The sequence below is a fragment of the Malus sylvestris genome, chromosome 5 (genome assembly GCF_916048215.2).
Source record: "Malus sylvestris chromosome 5, drMalSylv7.2, whole genome shotgun sequence".
Classification (NCBI taxonomy): Eukaryota; Viridiplantae; Streptophyta; class Magnoliopsida; order Rosales; family Rosaceae; genus Malus; species Malus sylvestris.
Genome location: NC_062264.1, coordinates 21,233,767 through 21,252,414, shown reverse-complemented (window position 1 = coordinate 21,252,414; position 18,648 = coordinate 21,233,767). Strand labels below are relative to the sequence as shown.

The following is an 18,648-nucleotide window of genomic DNA, read 5'->3' as shown; positions in this document are numbered from 1 at the left end:
TGTCAAGGACCCCTGCTTCTTCTATGAAACATTGTGCCGGTTTTTGGGTGATATGTGAATTTGGAGGTGGGTTTGAAGGTGAGACTGTAAGGCAGGTGATGTGTTTTGCGTTGCATGATGGGTGAGTGTATCATGTATGTGACTTTGTCACAGCCTCCTATTTCCTAGTTCCTTCTTTTTTTCTTTCTTTGTTTGCAAGTCACCAGTAGTCATTATTATGTATAATTTCTTCGGCCTGGCCCACCGCCTACTGCATCATGTAATTTCTTAGCAGGCCGGGCATCGTTGACTTTGCAAAGCATTACCAATAAACTTCCAATTCTTCAAAACTCTAGTCATCCGTCCGCAGAAGAAAATGAAACTGCCGGTGTAGAAGCGCTGCTGATCTGCTTGCACAAGACATCCGACAGCGGACTGCTGGACAAATCGATCAATCTACTGAGTTGGTGCAGTCTTAACTTATCATACGTTGAAACAATGCCATCAAAACTTGTGAAACTGTAAGTTATCAGCTTATTTCAGATTCAATTCCTCTATTTTCTTTTAAGGTCTACGAGGTGCTTTCAACCGTTGTATAAAGTTTAACCCAATCAAAATTTTCATGTGCTGAACCCGAAAGTAATCTTTTTTTGAGAGCATTAATCGTTGCATGAGAGATCTTCCAAAAGCATATAGTACCACATATGGGGAAAAAATCAATCTCTCATTCGTTCTTGTTGTTTAGCCAAGTTTACGAGCATAAGTTTTAGCCATAGGCTAAACATGGTACCAAAGCAGGTGTACCGCACTAGAGAATTAGAAGATTATTTACATTTCAACATTTTATTTTCGTTGTTGGCAATGGCAAGTAACAAAAATATATGCAGTTTCATTAATACTTCTTGTGTTACAAACGTGTGTATATATATTTGTGCCAGGTTCTCAAGGCTGCCATTTTTTAGAAGGAAGGAAAGATATATCGAGTCGTCATACTACAAGAATCTAAAAAAGTTATTAGAGGATCTCTTTGCTTCTGGTGATGGCGAATCACATCCTATTCATTGTTACTCTGCTGATGACCTCATCAGGGCAACTAACAACTTCCATCCTTCTCGCATTGTAGAAAGGTATTCATGCTACGAAATTTTCAGGGGATTTCTAGATGGCCGATCAATTATCGTTAAAAAGTACCCCCTTGGGAACGGTCCAAATGAGGATAGGAGCAGGTCTAGGGTTATTCGTGACATTGTCATTTCATTACAGATGAGCAACCATGAGAATGTTTTGAAACTCTTGGGCTGCTGCTTAGAGTTCCCTATACCAGTGCTAGTGCATGAATACGTAGCAAAAGGAGTTCTCAACCCTGATGCAAGTTTAAGAGGGGCTAATGAAGATCAAATCATACTACCATGGAACATTAGATTGTGTATTGCAAAGCAGGTTGCCAGTGCAGTTTCATATCTCCATACCGCTTTTGCCGGACCCATCATTCATAGGGATCTGAAACCCAGCTGCCTGTTCTTGGATGATGACTATGTTCCCAAACTTCACAACTTCTCGCTCTCTATAACCATTCCTCCTATGGAATCGGATGTTGAAGATGATGTGACTGGGACAATTGGGTACATTGACCCTGTCTACCTGTGGTCTAATCGCATTACAGAAAAAACTGATGTTTATAGCTTTGGTGTGCTTTTACTTGTATTCCTGACGGGACGAGAATGTTGGGCATTTTTGGGGGTGGAAGGAATTCCAATGATTCCATATGTTCGTGGTTGTGATGGTCGAATTGGGGAAATTGTTGATCCGAAAATCTATGAGGAAGTGAGGGGGAATGAGCAAGTACAACAGCAGTTGCATGATTTCCTTGAACTGGCATTGTTATGCATTCGAGATGACATTGAAGGAAGGCCATACATGGTGGATGTGGCTAGAGAACTCATTCGAATTGAAGAATTTGTTTTGGCCAGCTAGGTTTAATCCACTACATTTGCTATCAAAAGTATTGGAGACCGGTTTAACGGCAATTCTAATGTTTGTAATCTGATCGTCCTCATTCTGTAATTGAGGATTTGTAGCTGATAGTAGAACTTTGTATATCAATAAACTTCTTCTCATGCTGTAAACGTCTGCTTGTACATAAAACCTGCACCGGACTGGGTGGAGATACTTTGTGCAATCCGAATCACCAATTCTGAGCAGCCTAGATTCTGCACAGGAGGAAAGTGAAAACAATGGCATCCAAAATCTTGTAAGTTCTGGTTTTCTAGTTTGTTTTAAATTTTAACAGTTGTACACCGCAGAAAACTTTGTATCCTTCTCCCATCTTGTAATTATTTTGAAAATATAATAAAACTCTCAATGACCTCTGCTTCTTCTTCAATGAAAGTTACATTGTGTCGGGTTCTTTGTGTATCATGTCTGTGGCTTTGTCACAGCCTTGACTAATTTTCTCTGATAATCAAAACGGAGGACAGAGAGAGCTCAGTCTTGCATAATGGAAGCATATAATTAGAGGATCTCATTGCTTCTTGTGCATGAATATACAGAAAAAGGATTTCTCAACTGAAGTAGGACAACTCGTCTGAATAAAGATAAAGAAAATAAAATATTTCAAATTCTGGAAAGTAAGAATTATAGTTGGAAATATTGGATTCAATTGGTATGGCGACAAAAAAGGTAACAAGAAATTTTTTGATGTCAGAATTGGACGTGTAATATGTCGTTTTTGAAGAGAATCCCGAGCAGACTCATGATATACCATGAGCCCGTCAAGATTAAGGCCGAAAACTATGGTTTCCGCCGACATATCTCCATATTGCCCTTACCTAAGCCCATAACTCGTTGAGATTTTTTGACGTTGCAACTTTCTTTATTGCCATGGAGAAGTAAATTCTGCATTACAAAGCAGCTTGTGAATGCATTGACATATCTCCATACTGCCTTTCCGAAGCCCATAATTCGTTGAGATCTAACACATTTTCTTGGACCATGACTTAGTTCGTAATACTTAGTAACCTCTCTTTCTCTACAACAGTTCCTTCTGACAAGGTCAATTTTAAAGCCCTCTCTTTTTTACATTTGAACTAAATCTAATTCCAATCGTATGAGGCCTTTGGGGCTGCACAACCATCACTTGAGATAAAACAACGCCATCAAAACATTTGCAGTTGTAAGTTGTTTTCATTCTCATATGTAGCTTTAAATTTAAATCTCAAATCGGATTTTAATCCGTTAGCCATTTTTGTACCAGGTTCTCACGTGCTTTAGAAAGCAGGAAAGAAATATTGAGTTACCATTCTACAAGAATTTAAGCCAATTATTAGAGGATCTTATGCTTCTTATGATGGACAATCTCATACTATTCATTGTTACTCTGCTGATGAACTCATCATTCTCGCATTATAAAAGAGGTTCATGAATGTAAATTTCTATTACCATGGCATACTAAATAGCGTGAGGATGTGAAGGTAAAAGAGTCTTACATCAGTGAAAGGAGATACCTTGCAAGGGCTAATAGGTTGGCCTACTCCTCATATAACCAATTGGTTTTATGGTGGAACCTTAACTTTCTTCATGGTATTAGAGCAGGATGCACTACTACAATATTAGCTTTAGGTGGCGGATGATGGTGGCGGATATTAGAAAATTTTGTCGGATAAATTATATCCGACAGATAATTTAATTACTGGCGGATATTACAAAAATATTGTCGGTTATATCCGACATAAATTTCTGGCGGATATTTACTGGCGGATATAAAGAAAATAATTGTGGATATTTACTGGCGGTATTTTTGAATCTTTTTTTTTAATATTTTTTACATATGCTGGCGGTTTTTAAGTTAATAGTGGCGGTTATAACCGATAAAAATTGACTATTTTATTATTTTACTTTATGACGGTTATTATTTTAGTATTCTGGCTGTTATAACCGACATAAATGAAATTTTTATTATTTTAAAATGTTATATTGATTAAAAATAAATAAATAAATACATATTAAAATTTTTTTTTTCACTCATGACCCTAAAGTCTAATGAACTCAATTCCCACAAGCCATAAATTTTCTGAGAGAATAATAACAACAGACTACAATCTAAAACTCTATCATTTTTGTAATAAGGATTATGCTCCCTCACAGGCAAGCAACAAGATACAAAGAAATTTAAACAATTTTTTCCAATGCGTCACAATGCACATTGTCTGGCACATAAACACATATGAACATCTGGTGTACTTTATCATGTCTGATTTTATTATTTTAAAATGTTATATTAATTAAAAATAAATAAACACATGTTTTAAATATTATATTTTTTGCGATTTTTTACACATGCTATCTCATAGTATATATGAACATATTTGACAGTTGGATTGTTGAAACTAGTTTCGTAGAATGCATATCCTATCAAATTGATAAATTTTACAAACACTTAAGAGTTAATGTTATACTTCCATTAAGTATAAAATAAGATTTATCCACTAGTGTAAATATTTTAAATTGAAGATCGAATTCATTCATTGCATTCTTATAGGATTGAGGAGTGTAGCTGCAAAAAATCATCAAAATCGTAGCTAAAATAACCGTTAAATTATGATTTTTCGTTTATAACCGTCGAAAACTTTTGTTTTGTTACCTACTCTTTGAACGTTTGTTTTTTGTGATTTTTTACGTATGTGATCTTGGAGTGTGTACAAACAAGTTTGACGGTTAGATCATTGAAAAAAGTTTCGTAGAATGTGTATCGCGTTAAAATGGTAGATTAAATAAACACTTAAGAGTTAATGTTATACTTCTATTAAGTATAGAATAAGATTTTGTGGTATTCACTATTGTAAATATTTTAAATTGAAGATCAAATTCATTCATTACATTCTTATAGGGTCGAGAAGTGTAGCTGTAAAAAATCATTAAAATCGGAGCTCAAATAACCGTTAAATTGTGATTTTTCGTTTATAACCGTCGAAAACTTTTGTTCCGGTACGTAATCTGTGAATGTTTGTTTTTACGATTTTTTACGTATGCAATCCCGGAGTGTGTACAAATAAGTTTGACGGTTTGATCGTTGAAAAACGCTTCGTAGAATGCGTATCGCATCAAAACGGTAGATCAAACAAATACTTAGAGTTAATGTTATATTTCCATTAAGTATAAATAAGATTTATCCACTAGTGTAAATATTTTAAATTGAAGATCGAATTCATTCAATGCATTCTTATAGGGTCGAGGAGTGTAGCTGTAAAAAATCATCAAAATCGGAGCTAAAATAACCGTTAAATTGTGATTTTTCGTTTATAACCGTCGAAAACTTTTGTTTTGTTACCTAATTTCTGAACGTTTGTTTTTTGTGATTTTTTACGTATGTGATCTCGGAATGTGTACAAACAAGTTTGACGGTTAGATCATTGAAAAACATTTCGTAGAATGTGTATCGCGTCAAAATGGTAAATTAAATAAACACTTAAGAGTTAATGTTATACTTCTATTAAGTATAAAATAAGATTTTGTGGTATTCACTAGTGTAAATATTTTTAAGTGAAGATCAAATTCATTCATTACATTTTTATAGGGTCGAGGAGTGTAGCTGTAAAAAATCATTAAAATCGGAGCTAAAATAACCGTTAAATTGTGATTTTTCGTTTATAACCGTCGAAAACCTTTGTTGGTACGTAATCTGTGAATGTTTGTTTTTTACGATTTTTTACGTATGCAATCTCGGAGTGTGTACAAATAAGTTTGACGGTTCGATCGTTGAAAAACGCTTCATAGAATGCGTATCGCATCAAAACGGTAGATTAAACAAACACTTAGAGTTAATGTTATACTTCTATTACGTATAAAATAAGATTTATCCACTAGTGTAAATATTTTAAATTGAAGATCGAATTCATTCAATGCATTCTTATAGGGTCGAGGAGTGTAGCTGTAAAAAATCACCAAAATCGGAGCTAAAGTAACCGTTAAATTGTGATTTTTCGTTTATAACCGTTGAAAACTTTTAATCCGTTACCTAATCTCTTAATGTTTTTTTTTTGTGATTTTTACGTATGCGATCTCGGAGTGTGTACAAACAAGTTTGACGGTTGGATCGTTGAAAAACGCTTCGTAGAATGCGTATCGTATCAAAATGGTAGATTAAACAAACACTTAGAGTTAATGTTATACTTCCATTAAGTATAAATGTAAATATTTTAAATTGAATATCAAATTTATTCATTAGACAATATTTATTTATGTTTTTCAAGTATTGATTAGACAATATTTAGTTTGTGTCATGACATTTTCATTGTACAATTCTTTTTTTGTTTCTTTATCGCATATTTTACATGCATTATTCTCTATTAAACCAAAAGTGTAAAAATTATCTATTAAACCAAAAAATTATTTATTTAAATTTTAAAAACATATTCTATTTAAATACATATTATTTATTTATTTATTAAACCAAACAATTATTATTTTATTTTTTTAAATCGTAACAAAATTTTGGGGGGAATCTAAAATTTTCAGAGGGAATTTTGCCGCCATTTTGTTTCTGTCGGTTATAACCGACAGTAATGAAATTTGTCTGTCGGTTTTTATTTAAAAAAAAAATTCTGTCAGTTTTAACCGACAATAATTAAAATAACCTAAATTTTTAAAACCCCTCCATCTTCCTTGCGCCGATGCTTCTTCCTTTCCCCTATTCTCCTGTCCTCATTTCCTTCTCCTTCTCCTCTCTTCTTTTCTATTCTGTTCGTTAAAGCCTCGGCTGCTCTCTCTATCTCTGGGAATTGAAATTACAACACGCACCAACTCATCTGCTTCTTCTTGTTCAAGCTTGAGAAGTTGCAGAGTTCCCATGGCGGACAATCTTGACCGGTCCTTCCCCCTTCTTCAAGAAATCCTAAACTCACTCTCCCAATCAGTCGATCAACCCCAAACCTCCGTCTCAGAGCTCATCAGCTTCCTCAATTCAACCCTAGACGCCGTTCTGTCAGACCCAGAAAACGAAGACGCAAAAGCCCACGCCTTCTGAGCTTTCACGTAAGTCCACCAATTCGTCTCTTCCCCTTCACTCGACCAGGTTTCGTTTCGTTAAAGTCGTCTGCTTTTGGTACTTTGCTTGTTGGGTTTTTAGTTCTTTGATGATTTTTTATTGTGAATGGCTTCTCATCAGAAATTATTAAACATTGGATTTGGTATTTTGGTTGCGCAGCTATGCAGTTGCTCTCTCCAATCCATCGATTAGTCCACTTGATTGCTTGGAATAATTTGAAGGTAGTTAATTAAATTACTTTGCTTCTTTTCCGATCAACTGTATATATTAGTGCTAGTTGCCTTGCCTAAGACTTTGAACCAGGGTTGGATGAAGTGATGGAGGGAGGCAAACAATGGTAACATACAGTGGGGATGGGCGGAGGGGTTGGATGACGGGTCTTGGACTAAGAAAACGGTGTCCACTATTGCTCCCTTGCCTAAGACTTTAAGGAACCTGATAGTCACCGGCGAGATCGAGCTCAGGCAAGGTCGGGTGGTGAACGAGGAGATATGGAAAATCCAGAAAGTGATTTAAATTTTTTTTTATTATTAATATAATTCTTGTCGGTTTTATCCGACAGGAAATGCTTTTATTTGTTCATTATGAATTTATTCCTGTCGGTTTTAGCCGACAGTAAATGGTTTTATTTATGCATTTTTAATTAATTTTTGTCGGATGGTTTAATCATTTTCTGTCAGATTTATCCGACAGAAAGTTTCTGTTGGTTATATCCGACACAATTTCTGTCGGTTTTAGAGTATTTTCTGTCGAAAAATTAATTTCATGACGCAGACAATTCTGTCGCTTATTATATCCGCCACTGCATCCATTTTCTGTCGGATTTTGCTTAAAATTCGACAATAATATATGTTTTTTGTCGGTTTTCAAAACGCCACTAATAACTGGTTTCCTAGTAGTGATGGCCCAAATGTAAAGCCTAATTATCACATGTGCCCCACATCATCCAATTTGTGTTCTCCACGTATTTGGTTTGAAAATTCACCTCACATGAAAGTGCATGTGAGGATGTGAAGGTTAAAGAGTCTCACATCGGTAAAAGAATAAACTTTGCAAAGGCTCCCAGTAACTTCCACTCCTTCCATTGATTTTCCAGTTAAAGTTCTCACGTGCCTTATACCCTATGGGTCACTACCCTCATGTCCTAGCTTTTTTGACCTCACCTGTCCAATAGGGTCAAAATACGTCTTTTGTGTGTCTTAGGTAAAGTTGATGTTAGCAGAGCTTCCAAACTTCTTTGAGTGGAATCATTCGAAAAGAAGTTTTTACAGCACCCTTGCTCGTTTAACACTGCATCCAACTTTGCGTAGTCTGTTTGAATGGTTGCTTAATCAAAAAGCCACCTTTATCTTTTATATACAGGGAAACTCGTCTGCAGAAAATAACTAGCCAAGAACGTTATTTTCTTTCCTCTTTCATTCTCTACAAAGTTATCTTGTCTAGTTTTAAGTGTTTGATAGTGCAAAATGTTGACAAACATCAGACTCAGTTTGGAATTCATTGTATCCACAAGACTTGTTTACACTATATTTCTCACATGAACGTTTCCACGTAATAGAAGACACTAGCAATTGAGCCCCCGCACGATGCTGCAGGTTTTAAGACCGTTTAAGGTAATATTATTTTACATATAAAATGTTTACGCTGCGAGAGATTTTAAAGTGTTATTTACAATCTAACCAAGAACAATAAAGTATTATTTACAAAGAGATGATATTATTTACAACCAGCTAAAACCACACTGACAGTCTGCTCTTTGAGCAAGTTTTCGACAAACCTGAATAATAAAATGGACAAATCAATAGGTTGTAAGAGATGAATGAAATTTCAAATTGATTAACCGTGAATGGATTAATGAAGAATCGATAATAATGCTAAACATGGTAGTTATACAGATTAGGAAGCCATCCATCTATAAGCCAGCCCTCAAAAATTCAGCTTCCACTATTTTTCTAGTGTCCGATAAAGAAAGCGAAGTTCCTGTAAGTACTTCCTAACCATATGAGCAATAGTCTTTTAAAAGGAATCCCAATTTTCCCAACATAAAAGAAAACCATAAAAGCATTACTAATGAAAATATCTGCAAAACCAAATCTCTTTTTTTGTACCCGCTAAAGTACACATATGGATATCACAACGAAAACCTCAAATTATCATAGCATTCCCTTTCTATCTTAATTTTTGAAAAAGGGAAACACAATGAAAGAAAACAAAAATCAACAATTTTATCTTGATAATTATGGGAGAAGGGAAAAGGGGTGCAAATCACTGGTGCTCAATACAAATCACTGCCTAGTCATCAACTTTGGTAAGCAAAGATTAGAAAAGTTTAGCATCTAGCATGATAGTTTAAGTTACTTGAGATTTTTCAATGTTCACAATCATTATGCTGCTATATAAACTTATGTATTCTTCGAGAGAATATAAGTGGTGTGTACTTATACATAACACCACATATTAGCCTTAAAATCAATATGCATAACTTAATTAACTTGCACAACACTCATTCTAATATTGGCTCTTAATATAAGAGATGTAATGGTGACTTCTTAGCCTTATACGACGCACGGTACCATAAATCTCAGAACTTCCAAACTCTTTGAATGCCCAAATTCAGTTATATAATCAACAAAACCCCCTGCAAAATGTTTTATACAATAGTTTTTGACACTGCTAACAAAATGCACATGCTTATACAAGAAGTTAAAAAAAATGTAAATCTTGGTATTCTTCCCTAAACCGTAGAAGCCCGCCAGACCTAAACTCTTTTCAAACTACCCCAATTTAGTAATGATCTACTATAGGTTCTTTTGTCTGGATAGCAATTGAATGCAATCTGAGCGTGAAGGTTACCTGATGCATTGTGGTTTAATAGTCATCTACTGCTTTTTGAGATGGAAATGGACTAATTCTTGTCTTGAGCTTAATGATATCAAATTCAGCTTGGTCCCTAACGTACTGCAAAAGCCAATTGAAAGTAAAAGACATCTTTGCAACTAAACAATAGTTTAATTAGTCATAAGATTTGATCAGCTCTACATCACAGTGGTGAGAGCAACATATAAACTTAGGTCCCTAAATATTTTCAGCAAACTAAATGACAATATTCTAAAAATTAAAACTACATTCTGGTTCTTAAGAAATATTCTAAGCTAGGAAAGACCTGGAATTGAAATAAAGAAGTGTTGTCAGAAACAACGATTCCAGTTTGTTTTCGGCCTATGATTACTCACTCCCAAATTATCAGTTTCTCAATACCATTTTCTCAAAAACTTGTATACGACTATCCAATTCATGCTACAAAGAGTCCTACTTCCTAGCTTTAAAGATCATAGCAAGAAGGGAACAACTCCAGGTTTGAGTCCCCTTGAGGTTTAGATTAGAAACTAATTTCATTAGCAAGTAAATGCTTATGTGACTTGTTCTTGAATAATTCATAAAGTAAATTCTTTAAACAATGGATTTTTCCAATTTAATGTTTGAGAAAATAAACATACTTATGGAGCTTCTCGAACTGAATCCTCAGGCTTTTGGAGGCTACTCTGCAGAAAAAGCAGCAAAATTAATAATTTCAGATTGAATTCACAAATTGAAAAAAAAACAAAAAAAAAATTGCAAAGGGAGTGAAAATTGAAATCACTCCCAAGTAAAGGTCTAAGAGATTGGATTATGATTTAGGAATTGAGGATTAAGGAATCTTGCCAGAAACTGGATTTTTCAAAGAAATTTTCCATAAACGTATTAGCTTTTGCAGGAAAAACTGGACAACAACTTACCTCCAATTCACCTTAAACCGTAACGAATCGAGGCATGCAACGGATGATTTTGGTTTCTGAGACGAAGGTTAAACGACTGGTAGTAACAGCAAGGTCCGATTGCTAGCGTTCGGCTGGACGCAGCTCATTAGACTTCAGGCACCAACTTAATAATCGAAAACGGCTGAGAATTTCTAGAAATAGATTTGAGAGTTGGATTGAATGTGAGAGAGGGTTTGTTTTTAGTTGGTTTGTAGTCACCAGAAACGACGAACTCGTCGCCGGTCACAGTGGTGAGTCGTGGAGTGAACTGCGAGAGGTAAGGGCGAGAAGGGAGAAAAAGAAAAGGAAAAAAATAAAGTGTTTTTGGAATTTTGAGTGAATCGGTGGTGTGGCTGGTTGCGAGACAGAGATAGAGAAGTCAATGGAAAATGAGGGGCTGTTTTCATCCCTTCTGGTCGAAGATAAGAATGGGCAAAATACATATCCATCCATTTAAAATTCAAAGTTATGGTTATGAATAACTATTTAGACAAATTAATAGTTATGGGTATAATTGTTTATCCGTGAAATTTAAATAGGCGATTATGAGTATTATCTGTGGTTATAACGGATATCCATTTACTCGTTTATTCTAATATATGTAAAATTAAAAAAAAATTAAAAATCCTAAATTGTTCAATCGCAGTGTTTTGTGAGAGAAAACAAGTGCTTATCATGGTAGGTGCTTCTTTTTGCCCGCATGTTCCATTTTCAAAAGTGCTCGAGAGTGCAGAGGGAGCAAGTAGTAGAGTATGGAAGCAAGGAACCAGTTCAGACCCATTCCAAAATTATGACAAATGTCACTTTTTTTAATTTTTAAGTTGTTATAACAAATATGTAGACATTTGAAAAAATAGGTAAATGGATAAGAAAATGGATAAATGGGTTACAAAACAGGTATATAGTTACGGTTAAATGGGTACGCGGTTGTGGATATAGTTAATCATTTATAAACGGTTATGGGTATGAGTATAACCGTTTAGGCAATTATCCAACAAGTAAATGATTATACGGATATGAGCATAAACGGTTATGGGTAAATAATTACGGTTACCCATCCGCTATAACCGTTGCCAATCCTTAGTAGAAGAAGATTAAGCAGAAAAGGAAAAAGAAGAGGAAGGAAGCACCGATGACCAACACGTGTAAAATATGGCATAAATAAAATTAAAGAAATCAAGCAGGGCAAAATCAGTATCACACTGCTCTATAAACAATGTTTCAGTTGTTTTTCTCTTTTAGTATACATATAATTTCCCTCTTGATTGTGTCCACATATCAAACCTAGGCTTGGCAAATGGGTAGTGTTTGTGTCGTTTTTGTGTAGCACATGTTATCTTAAGGGGTTATGTCGTGTCACACCCATTATCTTAACGGATTCTTAATAGGTCAGGTCAGGATAAAATGACCCGACCGGTTATGAGAGTATTTATCAATCATAGCAAAAAATTAACAGCTAATTTCATAAATGTCATTTTTATAACATCTTTCAAATATAGTAGAAACATCACTTAAATAGATCTAAATACCCTTAAAATTAAAACCAAATAATAAAACCCTGTTAGATCAGAATTTAGGAAAAATGAGAGACCACTGCATCTTGTGATGTCATAGATTTCCTAGTCAATACCAATGAAATCAAGGATCTTTGTATAAATAAAATCTTGAAGGTGACTGACAATTTCAATCAAGCAAGCATCATTGTGTGGAGGTTTTTGGTCTGGTTTACAGAGCAACTTTGGCGAATGGGTCTAGACTAGTTGTTAAGAAACTATCAGGAGACTTAGGTTTGGTGGAAAGGGAATTCAAAGCAGAAGTTGAGGCACTATCCACTGCACAACACAAGAATCTGGTTTCCCTGCAAGGTTATTGTTTACCTGATGGCGTTCGCCTGTTAATGTATTCGTATATGGAGAATAGAAGTCTAGATTACTGGTTACATGAGAAAGCAGATGGTCCTTCCCAATTAGATTGGTCAATTCGATTGAATATTTTGTGAGGAGCAGGCTGTGTGTTAATAAATACTAGATGGGTTAATTTTGCACCAATGATGTAGGGACATCCCAGCAGCACTAAGATAAAGACTAGTAAATTTTTGTTTTACCCTTGAAGCTTGTCAAGAAACTTTGTGTAAATCATTTTTTTTTTTTGGTCAAAGGTAATTTTTATTACCAATAGAACAAATTTATACAAAACGTGGTCCAAATACAAGTGAAGCACAAAAAATAATGATGGACCTCCCACATAGCTAGGCCTAGCAAACAGGTCGTGTCTATCGTGTTCTTGTCATTTCCGTGTAACACCTGTTATCTTAACGTGTCGTGTTGTGTCACACCCATTATCTTAACGGGTCCTTAATAAGTTGGGTCACTTTACCCAATGGGTAAAGTGACCCGACCCATTATGATCCGTTAAGAAAAATATTTTTTTTTCTTAAATTTGCACATACCACACATTGACACATAAATATTACTTCAAAACATTAAAACACATTTGTCGTTTAAGTACTACATCTACACTCGAAAATAATATGTGCAAGGATATGCAAAATGAAAAAGTTTTTGTTTTCAAGGTTGTGTAGTCTTTCTCAAAAGTTTAAACTTCAATTTACAAAATCCTCGATTTACATCGATCATCATGAAATTGTATTGGAACTTTGGCTTGATCACAACCGATCCAATGGTCATCAATTTTTTAAATTTAATTATATATATATATAATTATTATAGTTTTTAGGGGTATAAAATTGCTAAATAATATATATAATTATTATAGTTTATTCATACTTTTATTAAGTATAACATAAGATTTTGTGATATCCACTAGTGTAAATATTTTAAATTGAAGATCGAATTCATTCTTTGTTTTCATATAGGGTCAGGAGTGTAGCTGTAAAAAATCATCAAAATCAGAGTTAAAATAACCGTTAAATCGTAATTTTTCGTTTTATAACCGTCGAAAAGTTTTGTCCCGTTACTTGATCTTTGAATGTTTGTTTTTTGCAATTTTTGGTGTATGCGATCTCGAAGTATATACAAACATGTTTGACGGTTGGATCATTGAAACTAGTTTCGTAGAATGCGTGTATGTCATCAAAACAATAGATTCACTAACACTTAAAAGTTTATTCATACTTTCATTAAGTATAACATAAGATTTTTTTGTATCCACTAGTGTAAATATTTTAAATTGAAGATCGAATTCAATCATTATATTCATATAGGGTCAAGGAGTGTAGCTGCAAAAAAATCATCAAAATCGGAGTTAAAATGACCGTTAAATCGTGATTTTTCTTTTTATAACCTTCAAAATGTTTTGTCCCGTTCCTTTATCTCTGAATGTTTGTTTTTTTCAATTTTTGGCGTATGCGATCTCGAAGTATATACAAACATGTTTGACGGTTGGATCAGTGAAACTAGTTTCGTAGAATACGTGTATCTCATCAAAACAATAGATTCACTAACACTTAAAAGTTTATTCATACTTTCATTAAGTATAACATAAGATTTTTTTGTATCCAGTAGTGTAAATATTTAAATTGAAGATCGAATTCAATCATTGTATTCATATAGGGTCAAGGAGTGTAGCTGCAAAAAAATCATCAAAATCGGAGTTAAAATGACCGTTAAATCGTGATTTTTCTTTTTATAACCGTAAAAAAGTTTTGTCCCGTTCCTTGATCTCTGAATGTTTGTTTTTTTCAATTTTTGGCGTATGCGATCTCGAAGTATATACAAACATGTTTGAAAGTTGGATTATTGAAACTAGTTTCGTAGAATGAGTATCCCATCAAAACAATAGATTCACTAATACTTAAGAGTTTCTTCATACTTTCATTAAGTATAACACAAGATTTTGTGGTATCCACTAGTGTAAATATTTTAAATTGAAGATCAAATTGATTCATTGTATTCATATAGGGTCAAGGAGTGTAGCTGTAAAAAATCATCAAAATCGAAGTTAAAATAACCGTTAAATCATGATTTTTCGTTTATAACCGTCGAAAAGTTTTATCCCGTTACTTTATCTCTGAATGTTTGTTTTTTGCAATTTTTGGCGTATGCGATTTCGAAGTATATACAAACATGTTTGACGGTTGGATCATTGAAACTAGTTTCGTAGAATAAGCATCCCATCAAAACAATAGATTCACTAATACTTAAGAGTTTATTCATACTTTTATTAAGTATAACATAAGATTTTGTGGTATCTACTAGTGTAAATATTTTAAATTGAAGATCGAATTGATTCATTGTATTCATATAGGGTCAAGGAGTGTAGCTGTAAAAAAATCATCAAAATCGGAGTTAAAATAACCGTTAAATCGTGATTTTTCGTTTATAATCGTCGAAAATTTTTGTCCCGTTACTTTATCTCTAAATGTTTATTTTTTTCAATTTTTGGCTTATGCGATCTCGAAGTATATACAAACATGTTTGATGGTTGGATCATTAAAACTAGTTTCGTAGAATAAGTATCTCATCAAAACAATAGATTCACTAATACTTAAGAGTTTATTCATACTTTCATTAAGTATAAGATAAGATTTTGTGGTATCCACTAGTGTAAATATTTTAAATTGAAGATTGAATTCATTCATTGTATTCATATAGGATAAAGGAGTGTAGCTATAAAAATAATCAAAATCGGAGTTAAAATAACCGTTAAATCGTGATTTTTCGTTTTATAACCATCGAAAAGTTTTGGTCGGTTTCTTAATCTATGAATGTTTTTTCTTTTTGCGATTTTTTGCTGATACGATCTAGAAGCATATACAAACAAGTTTGACGTATGGATCGTTGAAATTAGTTTTGTATAATTCGTATCCCATCAAGTTCAATGGTATATATATATATATATATATATATATATATATATATATATATATATATATATATTTATTTATTTATATTTATTAAGTAGATTTAAATCTCTTTTTTGTACGTATAATTGACCGGTACACGGAGTAGTACATCACGTGTCATTATAAAAATAGCGGGATATGTCATATGTGTGATAAAAAGTTAATAACTTAAAAAAAATAAAATTTCTCACCACTTTTATTAATTTTCATTTTTCCCTCTCTTTTTTGTTTCCTTTTCAGCTTTTCTTATAATTTTCATTTTTTTCCTCCTTTCTTTTTCTTCAAAGGGCAGTAGCCTACGCATCTTTCCCTCTCTTTTCTTATTTCCTTTTCAGCTTTTCTTATAATTTTCATTTTCTCTCCCTTTTTCTTCAAAGGGTGTGGCAAGAATGGAATGAAATTATGGAATCAATGGATGCATATTAATTAATAATTATTATAGTTTTTATAAAATTGAATTTAAAATTTAATATATATATATATAATTATTATAGTTAATATTTTGGGGGTATAATTATTATAGTATATATAATTATTATAATTATTATAGTTAACATATATATATATATTTATTATAGTTTTAAGGGTATAAAATTGTTAAATTAATATATATATATATATATATATATATAATTATTATAGTAATTTTTTAGGGTTATAAAATTATAAAATTAATATTCTGCTTATAGTGTATCGTGTCATCCACATGTATACTCAAATCAACCCGTTATCTTAACATGTACTTATCGGGTTACTCGATAACGATCCAATTCGTTATCGTGTTAACCCAAACATCTGTTAATTTCGTATCATATCGTGTCGGATTGTGTCAGGAATTGTCAAGCCTACACACACAGCAAAGAAAGCCCAACCCAAAACAAGAGTTTGAGCCCAAAACAACAAAATAAAAAACAAAAACCTAGCAGCCTACTACCCTAGTCGCCGTCGGAGCATCTTGAACCAAGCAACCTCCAACCCGGCACCGGCCAACACCTTCAGAAGACGCCGGAGATCAAGCCACTCCAAGCCGCAAAATCGGAAAATAAGCAACCTTCAACATCCATAAGCAACCACAACAAAGATTGAAACCACCAAACAAAGGAAGCCAGTGGAAAAGTACATACCAGGCAACGGAGCCGAGAACGGCAAACACAAGGAAGGTGGTGGTGTGGTCACCTGAGCTGGAGCTCTACACACCCTCCAATAAAGTCGCAAAATGCTACGGAAAGAGGTGGTTGCAGATCGGGACAGTTGTAGAACTGAGGGATGAGAACTGGGAATTTCCGAGCTTGGGCTAGGAGTGGTTAAATCAAAGGCAAGGAGATTTGGGGAACGAAGAAAATTGGGCTGGAAAACATGGGGAAAAGCAGGCAGACAAAGACAGAAGGAAAGGAAAACAAGAAAGAAAATTGCCCAGGCTAGGGCCGGCAGCTAAACTAAGTCACCTCATGAATAGACCTGCAGTTTAAAGAAAAGAAAGCAGCGGCACAAGGCCCAACAACCTTCTCCATTTCTTCCAAACCTTCACAAAAATTAAGTCACCTCATGAATAGACCTGCAGTTTCTGACATGATACAGTGATACGACATCAAAATGACACGAAAATAACGGATTTTAGGTTAAGATGATAACTAATCGGATCATTATCGGGTGACCCGTTATGAACCCGTTAATAACGGGTTCTTAACAAGTATACACGCGGGTAACACATGGGTAACCTGTTTCGACCTGTTAAGAAAAAAATTATTTTGATAATTTTAAAGTTTAATTACTGAAATATTTATAATAAAATACAATAACCATATTAATATATACAATATATTCTATATTAAATATATAGTTTTGTATTATTATTCTATATAAGTTAAAAAAAAGTTTTAGTCATTATTTATTTTTATTATGAGAGTTCCTTATTATCATTACTAAAATAAATTTTACTTAACATGTTGTTGTCCAAAATTAAAATAAACTAGTATAGTATTTGTATAGGCAAGAATTAAGAAGACATACATACAAGTATGAAAAATATGAAAGAATATATAAACACTCGTGATTAATCGTTATTCCTCCACGAGTAGATAATGGTTACACTTACATTATTGTTTAGATTTTTTAAATCCTCCAAACCCTCATGAATAATGTTTTTTATTTGAGGGAAAAATTAATAAAATTAATAATAATTATTGTAGAAGTGTAAAAAATGTAAAAAAAAATATACAGTCACTCATAGTGACAAGCTTTGCAACTTTCATGAGGGGGTCAACCTCGAAATCCAACACTATAATCCATAAACCTTAAATTTATATTTAACCGTCAATTATTATTTACGCTTTATTCTTCTTACTAAATTTCATTTTTAAAATTTTCTTTTTTGAAAACATCATTATCTGGAGGATGTAAGAAGATGAACGGTTCAGATCTTTGATATCACGTTTCGATATTTATGATTAAATGAAATATGAGTTGATGTCATATAGTTTGTAGAAACTTTATAAACATCAAGCAATATTTTCACTAACCGTAAAACTTTGAATATAATATCAACGATCCAAACCATTCATCTTCCTGCATCCTCTAATAGATCATGTTTTCAAAAAAGAAAATTTGAAAAAAAATTAAATTTGATGAGAACAATAAAGCGTAAATGTAAACAACAATCAACGGTTAAATTTTGATCTATGATTTATATGATTATAGTGGCGAATTTTGAAGTTAAGCTCTTCATGAAAGTTGTAAAGCTTGTCATTACGAGCGTTTATATATATTTTTTACACTTCTACATTAATTAAAAAACTATTAAAGAATTTACTTAAATACGTTTTTATTTTTTGGATGTAACAATATGGTATGTATATACTTATTTAGTATTATGTTTTCATTTGATTATTTATTGGTTTAAAATATATTTTCCTTAACGGGTAATGGGTCGGGTCATATTACCTGTTAATATTATGGGGTCGATTTCA

General features: G+C 33.3%; 1 protein-coding gene and 2 long non-coding RNA genes across 4 annotated transcripts; 1 reads left to right on the top strand and 2 right to left on the bottom strand.

Moving 5' to 3' along the window:
* Positions 1-282: 282 nt before the first annotated feature.
* Positions 283-2,367, top strand: LOC126624030 (non-functional pseudokinase ZED1-like). Its single transcript, XM_050293028.1, has 2 exons — positions 283-500; positions 918-2,367. The coding sequence occupies exons 1-2, from the start codon at positions 478-480 to the stop codon at positions 1,951-1,953; spliced, it is 1,059 nt and encodes a 352-aa protein (XP_050148985.1). The 5' UTR covers positions 283-477; the 3' UTR covers positions 1,954-2,367.
* Positions 2,368-8,490: 6,123 nt separating this feature from the next.
* On the bottom strand, positions 8,491-11,231 carry LOC126624032 (uncharacterized). 2 transcript variants are annotated; one of them, XR_007623962.1, is made up of 4 exons: positions 10,798-11,231; positions 10,519-10,563; positions 9,875-9,979; positions 8,491-8,798 (listed from the first exon to the last, which is right to left on the bottom strand). It is a non-coding gene; the product is annotated as an uncharacterized LOC126624032 (long non-coding RNA). The 2 variants fall into 2 exon arrangements; XR_007623961.1 differs by having other exon boundaries at positions 9,875-10,563.
* A 5,160-nt stretch (positions 11,232-16,391) lies between these two features.
* Positions 16,392-17,351, bottom strand: LOC126624034 (uncharacterized). Its single transcript, XR_007623965.1, has 2 exons — positions 16,807-17,351; positions 16,392-16,733 (listed from the first exon to the last, which is right to left on the bottom strand). It is a non-coding gene; the product is annotated as an uncharacterized LOC126624034 (long non-coding RNA).
* Positions 17,352-18,648: the final 1,297 nt, after the last annotated feature.